Here is a 16,336-nt window from a genome sequence, read left to right as displayed (position 1 = left end):
CCAACATGCTTTCAAACTGCATACAAATTTGAGAACATACTCCCACAAAGTTTTTCCAATTTCAAAATAAAGTGTCTAGCAAGGAACTGATTGTATTAATTATAATTGTTCGTACAAAAAATTGAAAACTACAGTCTACTATTAATCTGAAAGGGTTTTTCAGATCAACGATTTTGAAGCATTTAACTTCCAGATTCACTATATGTCAAACCCTGCTCTGCGTCTGCCTTTATTGGGCATTGTTGCCAGATGGAAAATATTAAACAAAAAGGATTGCAACTAAATCAATCTGCTACAGCACAGTGCCAAAAGGCCCCATGCTAACTACAAGCAGATTTGCAGGCAGGTCTCGTTCTGTTACGACCTGGGTTCTGGCACATCCTTTGCCCCATCTAACAGCAGGAGGGCAGGGGCCGGCTGAGAGCTGCTACTGTGCCAAACAGACTGTGGAGTGCTTACTGCTTGAGTGCTTCTACAGAAAGAGTGTGAATCCAAGAGTCCATTGTAAACAACGACTGGTACTTCCTGGCTGCTACTGTGCCATACATTTTGGGTGCTAAACATTTCAAGAAAAATGGCGCATTTTAATCCTTCAAAAAGAAATTCCAAACTCAAAGTGACATTTTACGAGTGAAGCCTTTATAAAAAAAGACACGCGGTTGTGTGCTAGTCATAAATCACTCCTCAAAACTTGTACTTGTTAACCCAATCATTATTCTAAAAAGCACCAACATAAGTAATATGAAAAAACAATATCTAGAATTAAAGGAATATACTTAAGACACTCTATAAGTTATATCTTTTTCAATTAATCCAGTAAGAAAAAAATTAAGTTAAAATTTGTACTTTTACCTGAAAACAGCTAGAAGATGCTAGTCTACAGTGCACGCAAGACTGGACAATTCCTTTTTAAACTCATTGCATATGTAATATTAAATAAAATGTATCAAATTCATTTTTTGAAAGACAGTTCCTTTCTACAATTGTCATATCTACTGGGGTGATGCCACAATGCTGCAACAGACCTTGGAAGATCCTCCAACCAAAAACAAGATACTAATTACTATTTGAAAACATTTTTTTAAATTGATTTGTTGTCATGCCACTGGCTATATAATTAGATACATTTTACATAAATGGGATTCCCTTCATGTTTACATTTGAGGACTCGGATTTCCACCCTTTAAGGCCCTGTCACATCACACATCCTGGAGGGGAAACAAGTCTGGGCCATGCGCTTTTCCAGAGCCACTGCCAAATACACACTGTGATTGGCCAGCGAGAACAATGTTGCACGATACTCTATTAATAGCCTTTCTTCTCTCCATCTCATCATTTTACATTGTGCTTGAACTGTTAGCCCTGCCAGGAACTGACAAAATTGTTGAATTGAGGTGTGTGCACTTGAGTGACAGTCCTGGGACTCCAACCTGGAACTCGGTGCAATGGCCATATTGGGGGCGAAAGCCGTAAGTTAGACAGATATGCTCCCCAATCCTCCAGCGGCGGATTTAAGCCACAACTTGCTGGAAAAATAATTAGGATACATCACAGGAAGCATAACGGGAGTTCAGGAGCAGTGCGGCCAATGGCCAAAGTAAAATGAGATGTTACTCAGGCTCGGAAATGTTTAAAATAGATGTTTGAAGGTTGAACTGATGGGCAGAAACAAGCACAAATTCAAATTAGAAAGAGCTAATTCGCCTTAAAGACTGTTTTTATATCTGTCTGGTTAGTTCATTAGATGGAACAGTGATCCTCGCCCATTCCTATTGAGGCTGTACAAACAGCACGGAAAGCAGAGGCTTTTAGTCTTCAGTTGCTCAAGCAGTCTGTAATCCCAGTGCCATTTCTGATTTACTACTTGGATTTTAATAAGGTGTAAATGGGCACATTGTGATCACTAACGACCACATTCTCAACGCAAAAGGATTAACGATCCGAATTACATAGAGTCACATTCGGGTGGTAGTTTAAAACTAGGAATCGGCAACCCACTCTCGTCATATATATGTAATTTTTGTTGCTTTGCACTTTGCACCAGTGACCGTAGACACAGTCAGAACGGCACCACTGAATAATAAAATAAACACCTAATGAGGGCAACACAATTTTTTCAAATTTAAACTACAATTCCTGTTTTCGCAACAAACATACTGAGCCCACCAGCACCAATCTGCAATGGTCTAAGTGGCTGTGGTGGTCACAGTGGCATTAATTCAGCAAACTCAATCTCGCTGTTGATTTTAATGGGGGCAGAACTATGACAATTAGCAGTTCAACTTTTTTTGAGGAGGGTCTCTGTGGAGCATCACAAAGGCCCAGCAAATTATGGCATGGCGTTACGTAATGGCATAAGTCACACACGCCATCATTTCCTGGAATTTCTGCACCATAATAATGGTAGTTTCAGAAATTCCAATCCCTTGTGTTTGGGAAGTTGGTGATCCATCTATTGTAATTGGAGTTTGTTCTGGTTAAATATTGTAGCTAAAAAATACATTTGAATATCAAATGAAATGCATTAGTTCTGAACAAGTCATGGCTATTTTCTTTAAAAGGGAAAATATAGCCGATGGCTGCAACTAAGAACGCAAACCCTTTTCTTGTTATGTTTGAAATATTCAATGTTTTCCGCAACTTCTGAAAACCTCATTTTATGGTGTACAGGCAAATTCAAACTGAATAAGCAATATGTCAAAGTAATTTGTTCACAAATGTCAGTCAAACTCACCCTGTAAATTTTTTTCCACACAATCCAAGAAGATTCAGCGCTTCCATCTGAACAGCGCTTGTTCGAGTTGATGTGCTTCTCTTTTCTACTATTCATACACAGCAAAATGGGCCCACAGACTACACTTGTAGTACACTAGATCATATCCAGTAAGCACTGTCCTCAGGCAAGGCAGCTCATAGGTTACCACAATATTAACCCAGGAACACAATTCTTGTCGTGTACTTATCTTGTGTCATCAGAAATATGACATTCTTTACATTTTTCATTGACACAAATATTTCTGAACTCTTCTAACTTGGGTTCTTCCATTATGGTTGGATTTGTTCCCGATTCCTGTCATTTCTTGTGTGTTTTAGCACACTGTTGGTTTTTATATAGTTTCTTTTTATCTAGTTTCTTGAACAAAACTCCAATAACATTTTATTTTGCTATATTACAACAGAATACCATATATCTACTGTGACTTATCCTGCCTCAGGCTGAACATTATTGTCCACCTCTGAATCCGCACATGTATTCGCCATTGTATTAATTAACAACAGTTGATTTAATGTCATGGGGTACATTTTCAACTAGGTGTGCTGGTTTGGAGTGCCAGTTTTATGCCGAGACAGTAAGTTGAAAATCTTCCCCATATTGCTGATTGCCTAAATTATACCATCTACAGAAGTTGTATATGTTTCCTATTCAAGTTTGTACTGACAGTAACAGTTATACAATGACCAACTGCATATTTCTTGACTTTAAAAAAAATATTTGATGGTACACTATTGCCTCATGATTGGGGTCCATAAAGCCAATGGAAATAGTAAAGTATATGCCTTTCAGGATTGCACAATTACATGTGCAACTGGGAGAGGGCAAAGCTGCTATAAAGTGGGCTTATATGTATACTGTCTATTCGAAAGGAAAGTATAGCAAGTCTTGTGATATTAGAGGTGGCGGTACATCAAAGGGCTTAGATTAAGGGTCCATTAGATTTCCTTCTTGGCCTTAAACCATACTCTTCGTTATTTAGCTAACAATATTAATAAACTCCATACTAATTCAAAAACAGCTGCACAATTAAAACCTACAGGATCAATAAATGTGGCCAGTTAAGGGTCATTGTATGTATCATAGTAATTTAGCACTTCAGAGCAAAAGTATGATAGATCTTATTACATTTGCCCAGTTTTCCAATTCTCCAGTCTTTCAAAGTAGATCCTAAATATACCTTTTACCAAAACGTGCACCATAGCAGACTCATTTGGAGCAACACATTTTAAATAATAAAGACAATCTCAAATTAAATTAAATATACTTAAATCTTAGTGCTTAATGTATTAATATATTAAATGCTAGGAATCCTATTTAATGCATGCCACAGAAGACCCGAGAACTGGAAAATCAACAGATCCTATCAGACGAGCAGTATCTTGGACATATTCCCTTGCATTAGATCCTGTTCAAAATCTCTAAAACCACCCACTGTTCTTGTAAAATAGCTGATGATTTGTGAGGTAAATCCTTGTTTGGTTTTATCACAAGATTTCAATCCAAAAGTTTTTTAAACTGAAATGATTCCACTGGTATGATGTGTGTCAAAAGCTCTTACTTACAGGACTTATCAAAACATTGCAATTCTAATAGCACGAACACCCAGCTGGTTTAATAAATGTTGCTGAATACCCTGCCGTATTATGATATTCTTTCTAATTCTGTCCTTTAATACAACAGCTTATTTCCAGAATTCAAACTAGGCTTCATAAAGGTGACATTTACCTCATAATTCACATTCTTCTGTCAAGGTCAATATTTTCATTATGATAAATTACCAATTACTGAAATTATTTTCTAACTCATGAAAACTTTTAATGATTAAACTTAAAAGTGTGCATTGCAGGGCCATACCATTGTGAAACAAAGGGAAAAACTCAATCACACTGTTCTTCAAAATTCTTTCACTGACTCAGTTCTAGGACTGAATGCTAACTTCAGTGCTGCAGTTGTGCTGTTCTTGTTCTTGCACCTCATTAACGACATGCAAATATTCATGGTGCAGAATTTCTTCACTCCAGAGCTTCAAAGACATTTCATATGGCAGATACTGAGCAATGACATTTTGCTAATACCCAATTATAATAAAATGCATAATTACTCCATCATACAGATTAGCTATAAGTACAGTAATAAATAGAGGTGCAGACACCATTCAACAGGACGATGATATACACTCTAAGTGGCCAAAATAAACCCTTCAAGTCAATACACAAAATGTGCTCAGAATGCAGTAAATTTAATGCATTTATTTTCAGATTGGTAAAACAACACAGTCCTTAATATTAGAATTTCTGGTATGTTCTGTTTAGTTTGACACAGTTGAATCTCTTTAGGTGGCCATTAATTGATTCTACGGCTTTTATGTCATTAAGTTCTAGCTTCATACAAAGTTTCCATCTCAAAAGCTTTTAATCAAACCAAAATATAGCTTTGTAGAATTCTAACGTTTTTTTCCTTCAGTAAAACCCTTAACATTTCCAATTTTAGCAAAGTGGCTTCCTTTTCTTAAAAGTGTGGCCAGAAATCTCTAGCACTGCATCGGTTTAAATGTTGAGGGACACAACAATGGCTGAAGAGTTAATGTTGTGCTGTCTATATGCAAACAGTGGCCTGGGTCCCTAAAGGGCCTTGTTTGTCCCCACGTTTCACTGGTTTGCCAGTTGGCAATCTTAAGCCAGGAAACTGTCAATTTCAATTCAGCTTACGGCTACATACTCCCATTAAAGAAGTCTTGCTGGTTAAGGGGCAGCCTCTGTTTCCAAAGCATGGGAACGAGGGCTCTGCATTCCTTAGATTTGAGCTGGCAACTTACACTGACTAGAATTTTCAAGGAGCAATGAATGAGCTTAACAAAGGCGTTCTGTGGCCAGTTTCTGGCTGTCATCCATGTCAACAGTTTCTTGGGTCAGAGGTCACACTAACTACATTTATTCCCAGCAGACCCTGTTCCAAACACAGACTGCAATAAGTACAAATTCAGAATTTTTCAGTAATCCCCCGAGATATCCCTGATCTTCCACATGTTTCTGCTCAATTAAAAAAAATTCTCACTTTGCACCCTCTGCTCTCGGAGAAAGAGGCCCAGTGGAAAAGAAAACATAGGATAGCACACAGACAAAAACAAAAAGAGCATTCCAAATAAAGAGAGTGACACTAAGTGTAACATATTCTGCTAACCAGATTAACACTTCCACTGAATACTGTACATCAGATATGTCACAGATGGAGGTACCTACTGTTCCTGCACCTTTTACAATACGATCCTGTGCTACCATCATCCAAAAAAAAATGTAGAAGCCTTCTCAATTTATGACAGCAGTTACCTGTACTAGTAAAAAGAACTGCTTAAGGGAATTCACTGGCTCTTATATACAGTAAAGGGGAAAAGTGAACTTATTTATAAAATTTCCTCTCAATTATCAAAGCCAACCTTTGGTACATTTTTCATTCAGTTGTTTACATATAACATTTCGTTTGGAGTACGTATGCCAACTATTGTGTATTTGTTAATTGAAAACAATCACAAGACACCAGATGCTTAAATCAAGCACTGGCAAGAGCACGCTGAATGTTGATAAATGCTATTTAAAGAGCCCCAAACTCCCAATCTGTTAATATATAAATGATACTAATATACACATACCACAGCTAACCAAAATGCACACCCCTCTAAATACTGACTTAGCAGAATTTTTAGAATTCCAGAACTATGGACAATGTAACTCTTAACATAAAATATTTAAATTTAAATTAAACATGGTTACAAAAATATTTACAATTTTGAAAATTTGTATTTCCTGATAGAAATTTGCCTTTCTTTACCAACTAAAAGCTATTTAGGTCACAGTAATAGGTTGCTTTCAAGTATTTTTGATTACAATGGGCACATTTGAAAAACAATATGTAATCACAGAATCACAGAAACCCCACAGTGCAGATAGAGGCCATTCCGGCCCATCGAGCCTGCGCTGACACATATCCCACCCGACCATCATAACTCCTACACCAACACATATCCCACCCTATCCCTGTAACCTCACGTATTTAATCCCCCTAACACTAAGGGTCAATTTATCATAGCCAATCATCCTAACCGGCACATCTTTGGAATTTTACTTGAGAAGATAAAAAGGGTAATAGTATTCTACTTTTAACATTTACTATGATCTTCTTAAATCCAAATACATAGAGCATGACACTAATACTGATCTTGCTCCAGAAACACAGTTGATGTAGCAGTGAAAATAGTCAGAGGAATGAACTACCCAATCAGATTATTTAAATTTTTCCAACTTAAATGAGAAGGCTGGAACATGAAGTATTCTCAAAACTAAACATCTCATTATTGCATGAACTGAAGTCTTGAGTAATTTTGGTTTTAACTTGTTTATTCCGTACCTTTCAGTTCAGCTTGAAATGAGAAGAAACATGAACTTGACCATATATTTCAGGGCAACCTTTTTTTAAAAAAAAACATGGTCTTATAAAAGTGTCTCATTTAAAGGCAAATGGCTTTTGTCCTGTGGCATTGCTCATGGGTAATCTGGGGTGTGGTATTTAGATGCAATGAAGGAAGCCTGTTTAACCCCACGTGCCCTTTAAGGCCATTTCTCAGGTATTCCCTGTGGGGTACTAGTTTAAGTCAGACCAGCCTGAGGTCAATTAGAGGCTACTTGTTGAAGGAAGTTTGTGTAGATTGGCAGCTGCTTGTAAATCCCTGGCTCTTTCTCTTGAGTGAACAGCCAGGTTATCAAGATCAGAAAAAACAGCTTCCCTTCTTTTACATACATTCTTGACAATTCACAAGTGATAAATACGCAAGACAAACACTTTTGTATACCCATTTACAAGGGATACAGCAAGTAGGGTGGGAAGAAACAGAGCACAGTGGGAGGGAATCGACTGCAAAATAGGAGAGAGATGGGGAGGGGGACCGAGAATAGGAAACAGTGGGGCCTTGGAAATAAAGCATAACATTAAGGGGGCAGGGAACAGACCATGGGAAAGCCATGGAGCAGAGCTCAACAGGTGAGGGCAGAAAGCACAGCACATAGAGGGGTGAGGGACAAAGCATAGAAAGAGGTGGGTGCCAGGGAACAGATTGGTGAGGGTTCATTGATAGAACACATCAGCTTCAGGGGCGAACAGGGCCATGAGTAGGAGGAACAAGGGACAGAGGACAATGATTTGAGTGCTGGGAAACATAGCACAGTAGAGAAAGGCGGTCAAGAGATACAAACGCACAACATAAACAAAGACAATCTTACTTTTTCACGCCAGTTCAAATGAAGGCAAGATGATAACTTGTGCAGCAGATTGCATGAGTATGTAGAGTGGGTACCAATTACTCGACGTCACATAATTACATCAAATCAATATCACATGGTCAGCTACCTGGATGCTGCCTTAATTATTATTTAGAAACCATTTAAAAGTGTTTCTGAAAAGGGTTTCCAATTACACTGCCCAATTCCAATTAAATATTCAAACCATAAGATCACAGAAGTCAAGCAGCTAAATGGTACATGTGACCGGTATACTGCAGGGTGTTCGTACCTAGGCTCACAACCATGATTCTCACAAACTGAGTTCTTGAGCTCAACTGGGCTGCCAGGAGGCAATGACAAGGACCCTGGTGGGGAAGTGAAATAATCACGGGTCAAGTCAACCTCTTGGTTGGAATAGGTGTAGGAACAACCGAAAGCTACAAAATACCAAAAAACATTTAAAATACTGGATTCATCAATTTATGAAATAACACAGAATGCTGTTTGTCATTACCACATAAGATGGATGCTACCTTTTAACATTGCTGTTAAACAGCCTAACTTCTGAAGCAACCCACTGAGAGCCACATAGTTTTTAAGACTTGCAATAATCCAATTAAAATGCCAAGTGTGGAATAGTAAAATAAAATAAGCTCCCAGCATCAATAATGACAGCACGACATAGCTGATGGTTAAACAAGAAAGTTCTCCTCTGTAAAAGTACATTGCATGGCAGACTAGAACAGAATGTAATGATTAAAAGGCTGAGTCGCCACAACATTTTTTAATCAAAAAAAGTAGCAGAAATTAGTAAACAAGCACTTAACAAAGAATTAATAAAATGGACATCATATAAAGAGCAGTACAGAGTTTCTGCTGCTTTTGTATCCCAGACGATGGAAATTGATGATAATTGCACGTGACTATCCAATCATTATTTATTGGCATTTTCAAAAGAAAACATTTTGAAGGCTCTAGGAATATTATTTGAATTTAGGTTTCTTTATATGTAACTTGGGCATGACACTAATAAGGATAATGTATTATTAAATTTCAAACTGTGTTCCAAATGTACACATTTATAGCACTGGACTCTGGACAGATTACACATTAGAATTGTACGGTGGAATTGATAATACAATTTTATTTTGTGCTGCAGTGAATGGCCTAACACAATAGGATTTACAATCACCCTGAACTATAAATAGATCCTCCAACACTCCTCTGCATCAGTCTGTAAAATAAAGCCTCAAATCACAAGCTTGTCAAATCACAAGTACAGTATCATTACTCATCAAATCTCCCGATCCAATCGCAAATGCCTAGCTTCCATCGCTGTCCACCATCATGAGCACAAAGCAAAAAAAACACAAGCGAAGAAAAAAAAACACTAGGTTTCTTGTCATCATAGAAAACAACAAACACTTAGATTGAGATAATGTTTTCAATAAAACATCACGTGACCTTTGCTCTCTTGGTTTATATCATCTTATCACTTCAGTGTGGTATTGCCATGTCATTAACTGCAGATTACTAACTTGTGTCTTATTTATTTACCTGCCTATCATTTTCAATTTTTTTTTTTTTTTTTTTTTTTTAAATTGACAAACTACTGAAAATTCCTTGGAATTGTAAATCAATTTACATATTCTAACTGATCTTCCGTGGTGTTGTTCATATGTAGTTTGAGCTCCAGAGTGCATTTGTTAAATGGTTAGTGTGGTCCCTGTCCAAACTGCGGAGAGGAACACAGTAAAAAGATCTAGCATCAAAACACAGAGGAGCCAGGGAGCAGGGAACAGAACTTTCAAATTAAATCCTGTGGACTTCAAGCAAAGTAGCAGCTTACCTGATCAACTGCACCAGGGAAATGACAAACTGTGGTGGCAGCTGTCCTGAGAGAATTATTTTTTTCCCTGGATCTGACTTCCAATCAGAAGACTACATCTAGCAAACAGAGTGGTGAAGTAGGTTAAACACCAGCTTTTCACCACTAGGACCTGGATTCGAATCCAACCTGGACTAATGGGATGATCGTTTCCTATGTCGGTTGGTTGTAAGGGTCCTATGGGCAATCTTACTGCGGTCCGTACTGGAATTGGGCCCATATCTCCCAATTCGCCAATATGTGGAAAGTGGGAAAAACCAACAGTCACACTGCTGCCAGCCAAGTAAGTGTGACGAAGAATGTGACATACATTTTGAAGTGTGGTATTATGAACATGCCCTAGATACAAGTTTTAATATTCCAAGTAAATGTCATTTATATATTTATGAGTCAGAAATCAAAATGATGCCTGAAAGCAGTTTTTTTTCAATTGAGCAATATGAGGTACATATATAGATTTTATGGTAGCTACTAATACTAGATAACAATCTGAGCAACTTGATTAGCTGTACGTAGTTCCTCGTTTCCCATTAATAGGTTTTTAGAAATGACTATATTTGAGCAAAATGGCACGGTTAAGTTAACAGATAGTGGTTACTTGAGTCAATCAGAAAAGCCTGACAATTTATTCATGCTACAAATTTAAAATATAATGTACACATTTAATGTGTAACACACACAACTTTCAGTTATATAAATAATTGAATAATATATAATTATATAATCTTACCGCTCTTAGTTATAAGGATAGGGCCCAAGGGTTAGTATTTTTCACTTTGAAGAAACACCAGTTTAGAGGAGACGTGATTGAGATTTTTTAAATAATGAAGGGATTCAATATAGTCTGCTTAGAAATGGATAGGGAGGGTCTGATTAGAAGTCATACGGTATTACAAATATGCACACCGTGGTTAAAAAGCTGATTTAGAAAGTTAGGTGAATGGCCCCATGTATGGTAGGTGTCATTTAGGTGTTATGCACTTGAAATTAGGAGTACACATTAAAGGTTAAATATTTAAACAGACTTGGGCTAAGAGTCAATTACTCATTACAGGAAACGTTGGTTTATCTGGAGGTTGTATGTCCGGAAACCTCGATCTAACGGCAGAAATCAGCAGCCGTTTTGGTTAGGTTTTTTTTCCTTCTCCTAGCATTTTATTTTTTTTATTTTTTTTTATTAACAGTCAGGCTCTGGAAAGCGTCTCTGTAGCTTAGCAACAGCTTCAGAGACGCTTCCAAGGTACGGGCCGAGTGTTTACAAGCTGTTGCTAATCAACAGTGTTTGTTGTCAGATACGGAGATGAAAACCTCCGTATCCTTCAACATTAGCGCTGGTCTATCCGGAAGTTTTGATAGATCGGCAGCAGCTCGGTCCCGTCGGTGCCGGATATCGCAAAGTTTCCTGTAAAAGCATTGCGTACAGTGTGAAAAGCATTGCGTACAGTGCGAGAAGACTATAAGCACAACAATTAGGATTTTAGGTTGTATTGCTAGGACCATCAAGTACAAAACAAAGAGGACTATGCTTATGCATTAGTGGGCTCTTATACATTCACACTTTGAGTATCGTGTTCAGTTTTGGTCCCTGTACATCGTGAAAAATATTGAGACTCTGGAGAAGGTGCAGAGCATGGTGACCAAGATTGTATCAAATCTTACCGCTCTGGTTGTAAAGATAGGGCACAAGGGTTGGTATTTTTCACTTTGAAGAAACCCCAGTTCAGAGGAGACGTAATTGAGATTTTTTTTTTTAAAATGAAGGGATTCAATACAGTCTTCTTAGAAATGGATAGGGAGGGTCTGATTAGAAGTCATACTCATAAATCTAGTTTTTTTGTTAAAAAAAATTCACTGTGGAGTTGATGGTGACAGTTTTATTCTATTTTCATTTTGTTTCATTTTTGCTAGTACCAAGTGTCACGTCAGATGATGGCTTTATGCAGCGATACTCAATAATCACTGAAGGATTGGCAATTGTGATATTATTATTACAAGCTCATAATGTGATAATGTGTAACTAACCAAAAAACAGTATTACAGGAAACTGTGCTATCCGGCACCGACCTGTTGCCGTCCCATCAAAACTGCCGGACAAACCAGCGGCAATGTTGAAACAGAGATTTTGAGCTCCGTATCTGGCAACAAACACTGTTGCTTAGCAACAGCTTCTAAACAGTCGGGCGCACCTTGCTGAAGCTGTTGCTAAGCTACAGAGACGCTTGCGAGACCTTGCAGAGCCTGACTGGTGGAAAAAAAAGCAACGAAAAGAAAAAAAACTAACGAAACGGCTCCTGATTTTTGCCGGTGGCTCGAGCATTCCGGACAGTTAACCTCCGGATAATACAAAGTTTCCTGTACTATTAATCAAACATTATCCTTAGCTGTTTATTTACCTTTTCATCCAGATTGAAAAAATATTTCACATTTTATGCAACTAATTTTGGCAATCACAATTTTTTGCCACAAAACAATGAAACAAATGTATTCTTATCATTGTTTTTAAAGTCGCAATGCTACAGTAGCTGTAGAATTTAGGAAACTAATTTGAGCTACTGCCAGATCTTAAACTTTCAGAATCTCTTTCTGATAATGTTTCATAAAATAAACCAACCAGAAGTATTTGACACAGTTTTATTAGGAACTAGTATTGCGAATTCCAACAGTTCAATTCTTTCACTAGCAGTTTGATCCTGTAAATGTCTTCAGTACTTTACTAAGTTTTGGGTGTTATTAATAGAGCTTTAAAGCTTGCTCCTTATTTGTGTGTCAAATTCAAAGCATTATAACTTTGCTGAAATATTTACTTACTTACATCTGTTTCATGTCCATTTTATTCTAAGAACGCAACGTCGCAATAAAAGATAACATTGCAAGCTGGAATATAGGTCTGTCCTGTACAGAATGCATATTGCTCCAACCTAAATATAGATCAGAGTCTGTACAGGGATTAAATCAACTAAATAGGGCATAATTACATAGAAGACAATGTCCTTATAATTTTTCAGTTTTTACTGAAGGCAAGTAGGTTCAGCAAAGTGTAGTGCAGGATTAAACAATACCAAGAAGCCTGCGTTATTTATTTAAAAAGGGGCCATTGCCCAATACAAATTTGAAACTACTATACACGAAAGAGCCTCATAATCACAGAGGGTCCTTGTCCCCAAAACAATGCACTTAGGGCTGACCCCTTAGTACAATGACCTGTTGGGAAAGGATACGAGAATCCTGTCTGTCAGCTAAAATGTGATGTTTGTCACAAACCAGAGGCTAATGTTGTTTTCCATGGTTGGATATACCCTTTGTGGTCTCACCTTAGGATACAGAAGCAAGTTTTGGCCCCAGAAGATAAGCGACAGAATCCAAACCTCTGCTTGCTGTCAATGTCAGTGAGTACAAATGTAAAGTTCTGGCCAACTTGGCTGACTGTAAGGCTGAAAGAGAGAACAAAGCAGAAGTGTATTTTCAACTGACCATAAGATAAAGACGTCTAATCAAATCCTGTCACTGAACCAGCATAGCTGAACTCCACTCAGAGATTTTCCGGAAATAAGCTTTTAAAAGTAATGCTATCGGCAATTTACAAATCTTTCATTTTTCAACATAATTATATTAATTATACAGTGAAGTTGGTGCATATACTGGATCTCCAAAAAAGAACTATTCTTATGAACTTTTTTCAACAAAATTATGTGCTTGTAACTGCACATTATTGCATCAGAATATGTAGGTTCGTTTGCATTATTTGCAGATTTTCGACATAAGGAGCCCACTGCAATGTTGTATCTTTGATATTATGCACCCATTATTCTGCATTACCTTATTTTCCTCACCTGTACAACCAACTCTCCACAACAGAAAATAACCTAGACCAAGTTATAGAAAGAAATAAGTTGTCACTATCCAAAATAACTAATGAATTCCAGATGTTTATGGGGTGCATCATTCATTACAGATGTATTTATGCATGTATGCCATACTCGTCAATATACTGGCCAACAGGTTGATCTAATGGCAGTTCACAGTGAGGTCACCTATGCCTCATCCTCTTTCCAAATATTTTTAAAACCAACTTCCTTGGCTTTTTTTGCTTCTGCTCCATTTCACTTTCTTTACATTTCTCCATTGCACGTTGATTAATTATATTTTTATCCCTCCATTGCTGCTTTTTTCTTTATTGGTTCTGCTTTATGCCTGTAGCTTATCTCTGCTCTTAATATTCTCTAGCTTTATCTCTAATTTCAGCTCTGTGTTTCTCCAACTTTTAGCTCTGTATCACTATTACATCCAAACTCTGTCCCTCAGCTTCCAAAGTTATAGACCTTGGGTCAGGCTGTCAACACAGATGCCACATACATACTGCTGCCAGTATGGTGCCACAACAATGCTGTAAACACATTTAAAAATTAGTCTTCAACTATATTGGAAATGACAGCGAACTGCCAAAGCCAAAACAAACAATTTTGTCTCTCTTTGCTTAATACCAAGGTTATTTAAAACAATTACAACACAACAAAGAATATGTGGACAACACATAGTAGACAGTTGTTGCAGGCCTCGTCATATACAGTATCTATAATTCACACCTGACAACAGGAGGAGTATCTGTAATTCACTTTCTGATGCCAGTTATATGGGCCACAACATAATTCTAATCGAGCTTCCAAATTGTTCAATCAGTTCATCTCATGAAAGCAGATTCTCAGAAACAGTAACTGGAATCAATTGTCCAAATTGACAACACAACTCTGGGCTGTGCATTATTCTACATTAAAAGGGCCTTAAAATCACAGCTAAGGTAGACATAAAAAATGTTCAAATAAATATCCAAAATGTTGAAAAGAACAGAAGAACATTTTGAACAGTTTCTTCCAGGTTAGTCAGCATAAGGTAGGCCACTCTGCAGAGTGAAATCTAAAACCAAACATTTTCACTGTCACAGCACAATAACAGTTTGTATTAGATTGTCAATTTACCCCAATAAAAGCTAATAGAGAGAATATGAAATTAAGGGCACATTGAACAAAGAGTAGAGTAGCAGACTAAATAGAAAATCGGTTACAATAGTGAACAAAAGTGATATTAAACTGGAAGTGTGACTATTGGTGTAGTAGGGATGAATTCCATAGCACCTTTGTTATGTCACCCCTGTCTTCGCTGATCTACAATGTCTCCCAGTCGCCCAATGGCGCCAATTAAAAATTCTCAACCTTGTTTAAATCTTTTCATGGCCTCATCCCGCCCCATGTTCAGAAGCTCCTCCAGCTCCAGACGTTTCTCCCCGCCGCCCCAAATTTCCATTCCTGACTCTTGCCTTTTTGTGCACCCCTTCCCTTTACCTTACCATTCAGCTGCTTCTCCACCTACCCCTCTCCTTCAAGATCATCCTGAAAACCCACCTCTTCGACCAAGCTCCTGTGTGCCCCTACTAATATCCTCTCCTTTGGCCCTGCATCTATTTACATGTCTGTGATGCAACTTGGGATGTTTTTTTCTCCATTAAAAAGATTCTATATCAATGCGAGTTGTTGTAGTGTTTTGGTGACAGGTTGGGGGGGGGGGGGTTGGAGTGATGGAAGATAAGGGAAAGAGGCAATTATTACAAAAAAATCATACACTCTATTCCAAGTAAAGTACTGAAATGGCTCATACAAAGCTCTTTAATGTACTGTAAGAATTTCAAAGTCTAGGTTTTTTTTTGCTGAAGAGCAAATTCAAATAATGACCAAGACCAAAGATGTAATAAATCAATGGTGAAACATCTATTGGAAATACTGAAAGAATTTGTGGAGCTGTACTTTCTTCACTCCTGTGGTATTAAGAACAGTGGCAGTGCCAAAATCTAGCCATAGAAAAACAATATCAGAATGTATCATTGGTCAATGTTTACCTGTGGGAGAGATATTGCTGTTGGCGAAGGATAATGGGAAATGCAGGCATTCATTTTAAGCCACTGTGTTAATTTAACAACATTGTTAGATAAAAATTGTACATGCAAGAATGTAGCGCTCCCTTTTCTTGTACTGAAGCCACCAGTTCAGGCTGATCCTTTCCAGATATTTTTCAAAAGAGATGTATTTTAATGGTAGTTACACCTTCTCCCAAAATCAAAGAAAAGTGCCGCCAAATAACATATGCAAACCCACCAAAGACTGAGATTATTTCATGTAGGGTGAATTTCATGTATTAAAGGTCAAAAACAATAGTAACCAGTCTGATCATTTTAGTAGCTCCAATGGTATTGGCCCAGATTTTGCAGTAGAAATAATGGTGAGGCCAACAGCACTCACCATTATTAAGGAGTACAGGAAACTTTGGTTTATCCGGAGGTTAACTGTCCGGAATGCTCGAGCCACCGGCAAAATTCAGGAGTTGGTTCAGAAAGTTTTTTTTCTTTTCGTTGCT

The 16,336-nt window shown here is 37.6% G+C and overlaps 1 protein-coding gene across 5 annotated transcripts in view; it reads right to left on the bottom strand.

Moving 5' to 3' along the window:
• The window catches only part of dennd1a (DENN/MADD domain containing 1A), a 517,876-nt gene that overhangs the window by 317,828 nt on the left and 183,712 nt on the right, over positions 1 to 16,336 (bottom strand). For all 5 annotated transcript variants that reach the window (XM_085965678.1, XM_085965676.1, XM_085965677.1 and 2 more), the window contains exon 5: positions 13,246 to 13,365. In XM_085965678.1, coding sequence (XP_085821804.1) covers positions 13,246 to 13,365 — 120 coding nt within the window. The remainder of the gene's footprint in view (positions 1 to 13,245; positions 13,366 to 16,336) is intronic.

Source organism: Somniosus microcephalus, chromosome 23 (assembly GCF_052327205.1).
Source record: "Somniosus microcephalus isolate GS21.2 chromosome 23, FLI_Smic_1.0, whole genome shotgun sequence".
Classification (NCBI taxonomy): domain Eukaryota; kingdom Metazoa; phylum Chordata; class Chondrichthyes; order Squaliformes; family Somniosidae; genus Somniosus; species Somniosus microcephalus.
The sequence above is the reverse complement of the archived record's forward strand: the minus strand, read 5'-3'. Positions and strand labels throughout refer to the sequence as shown.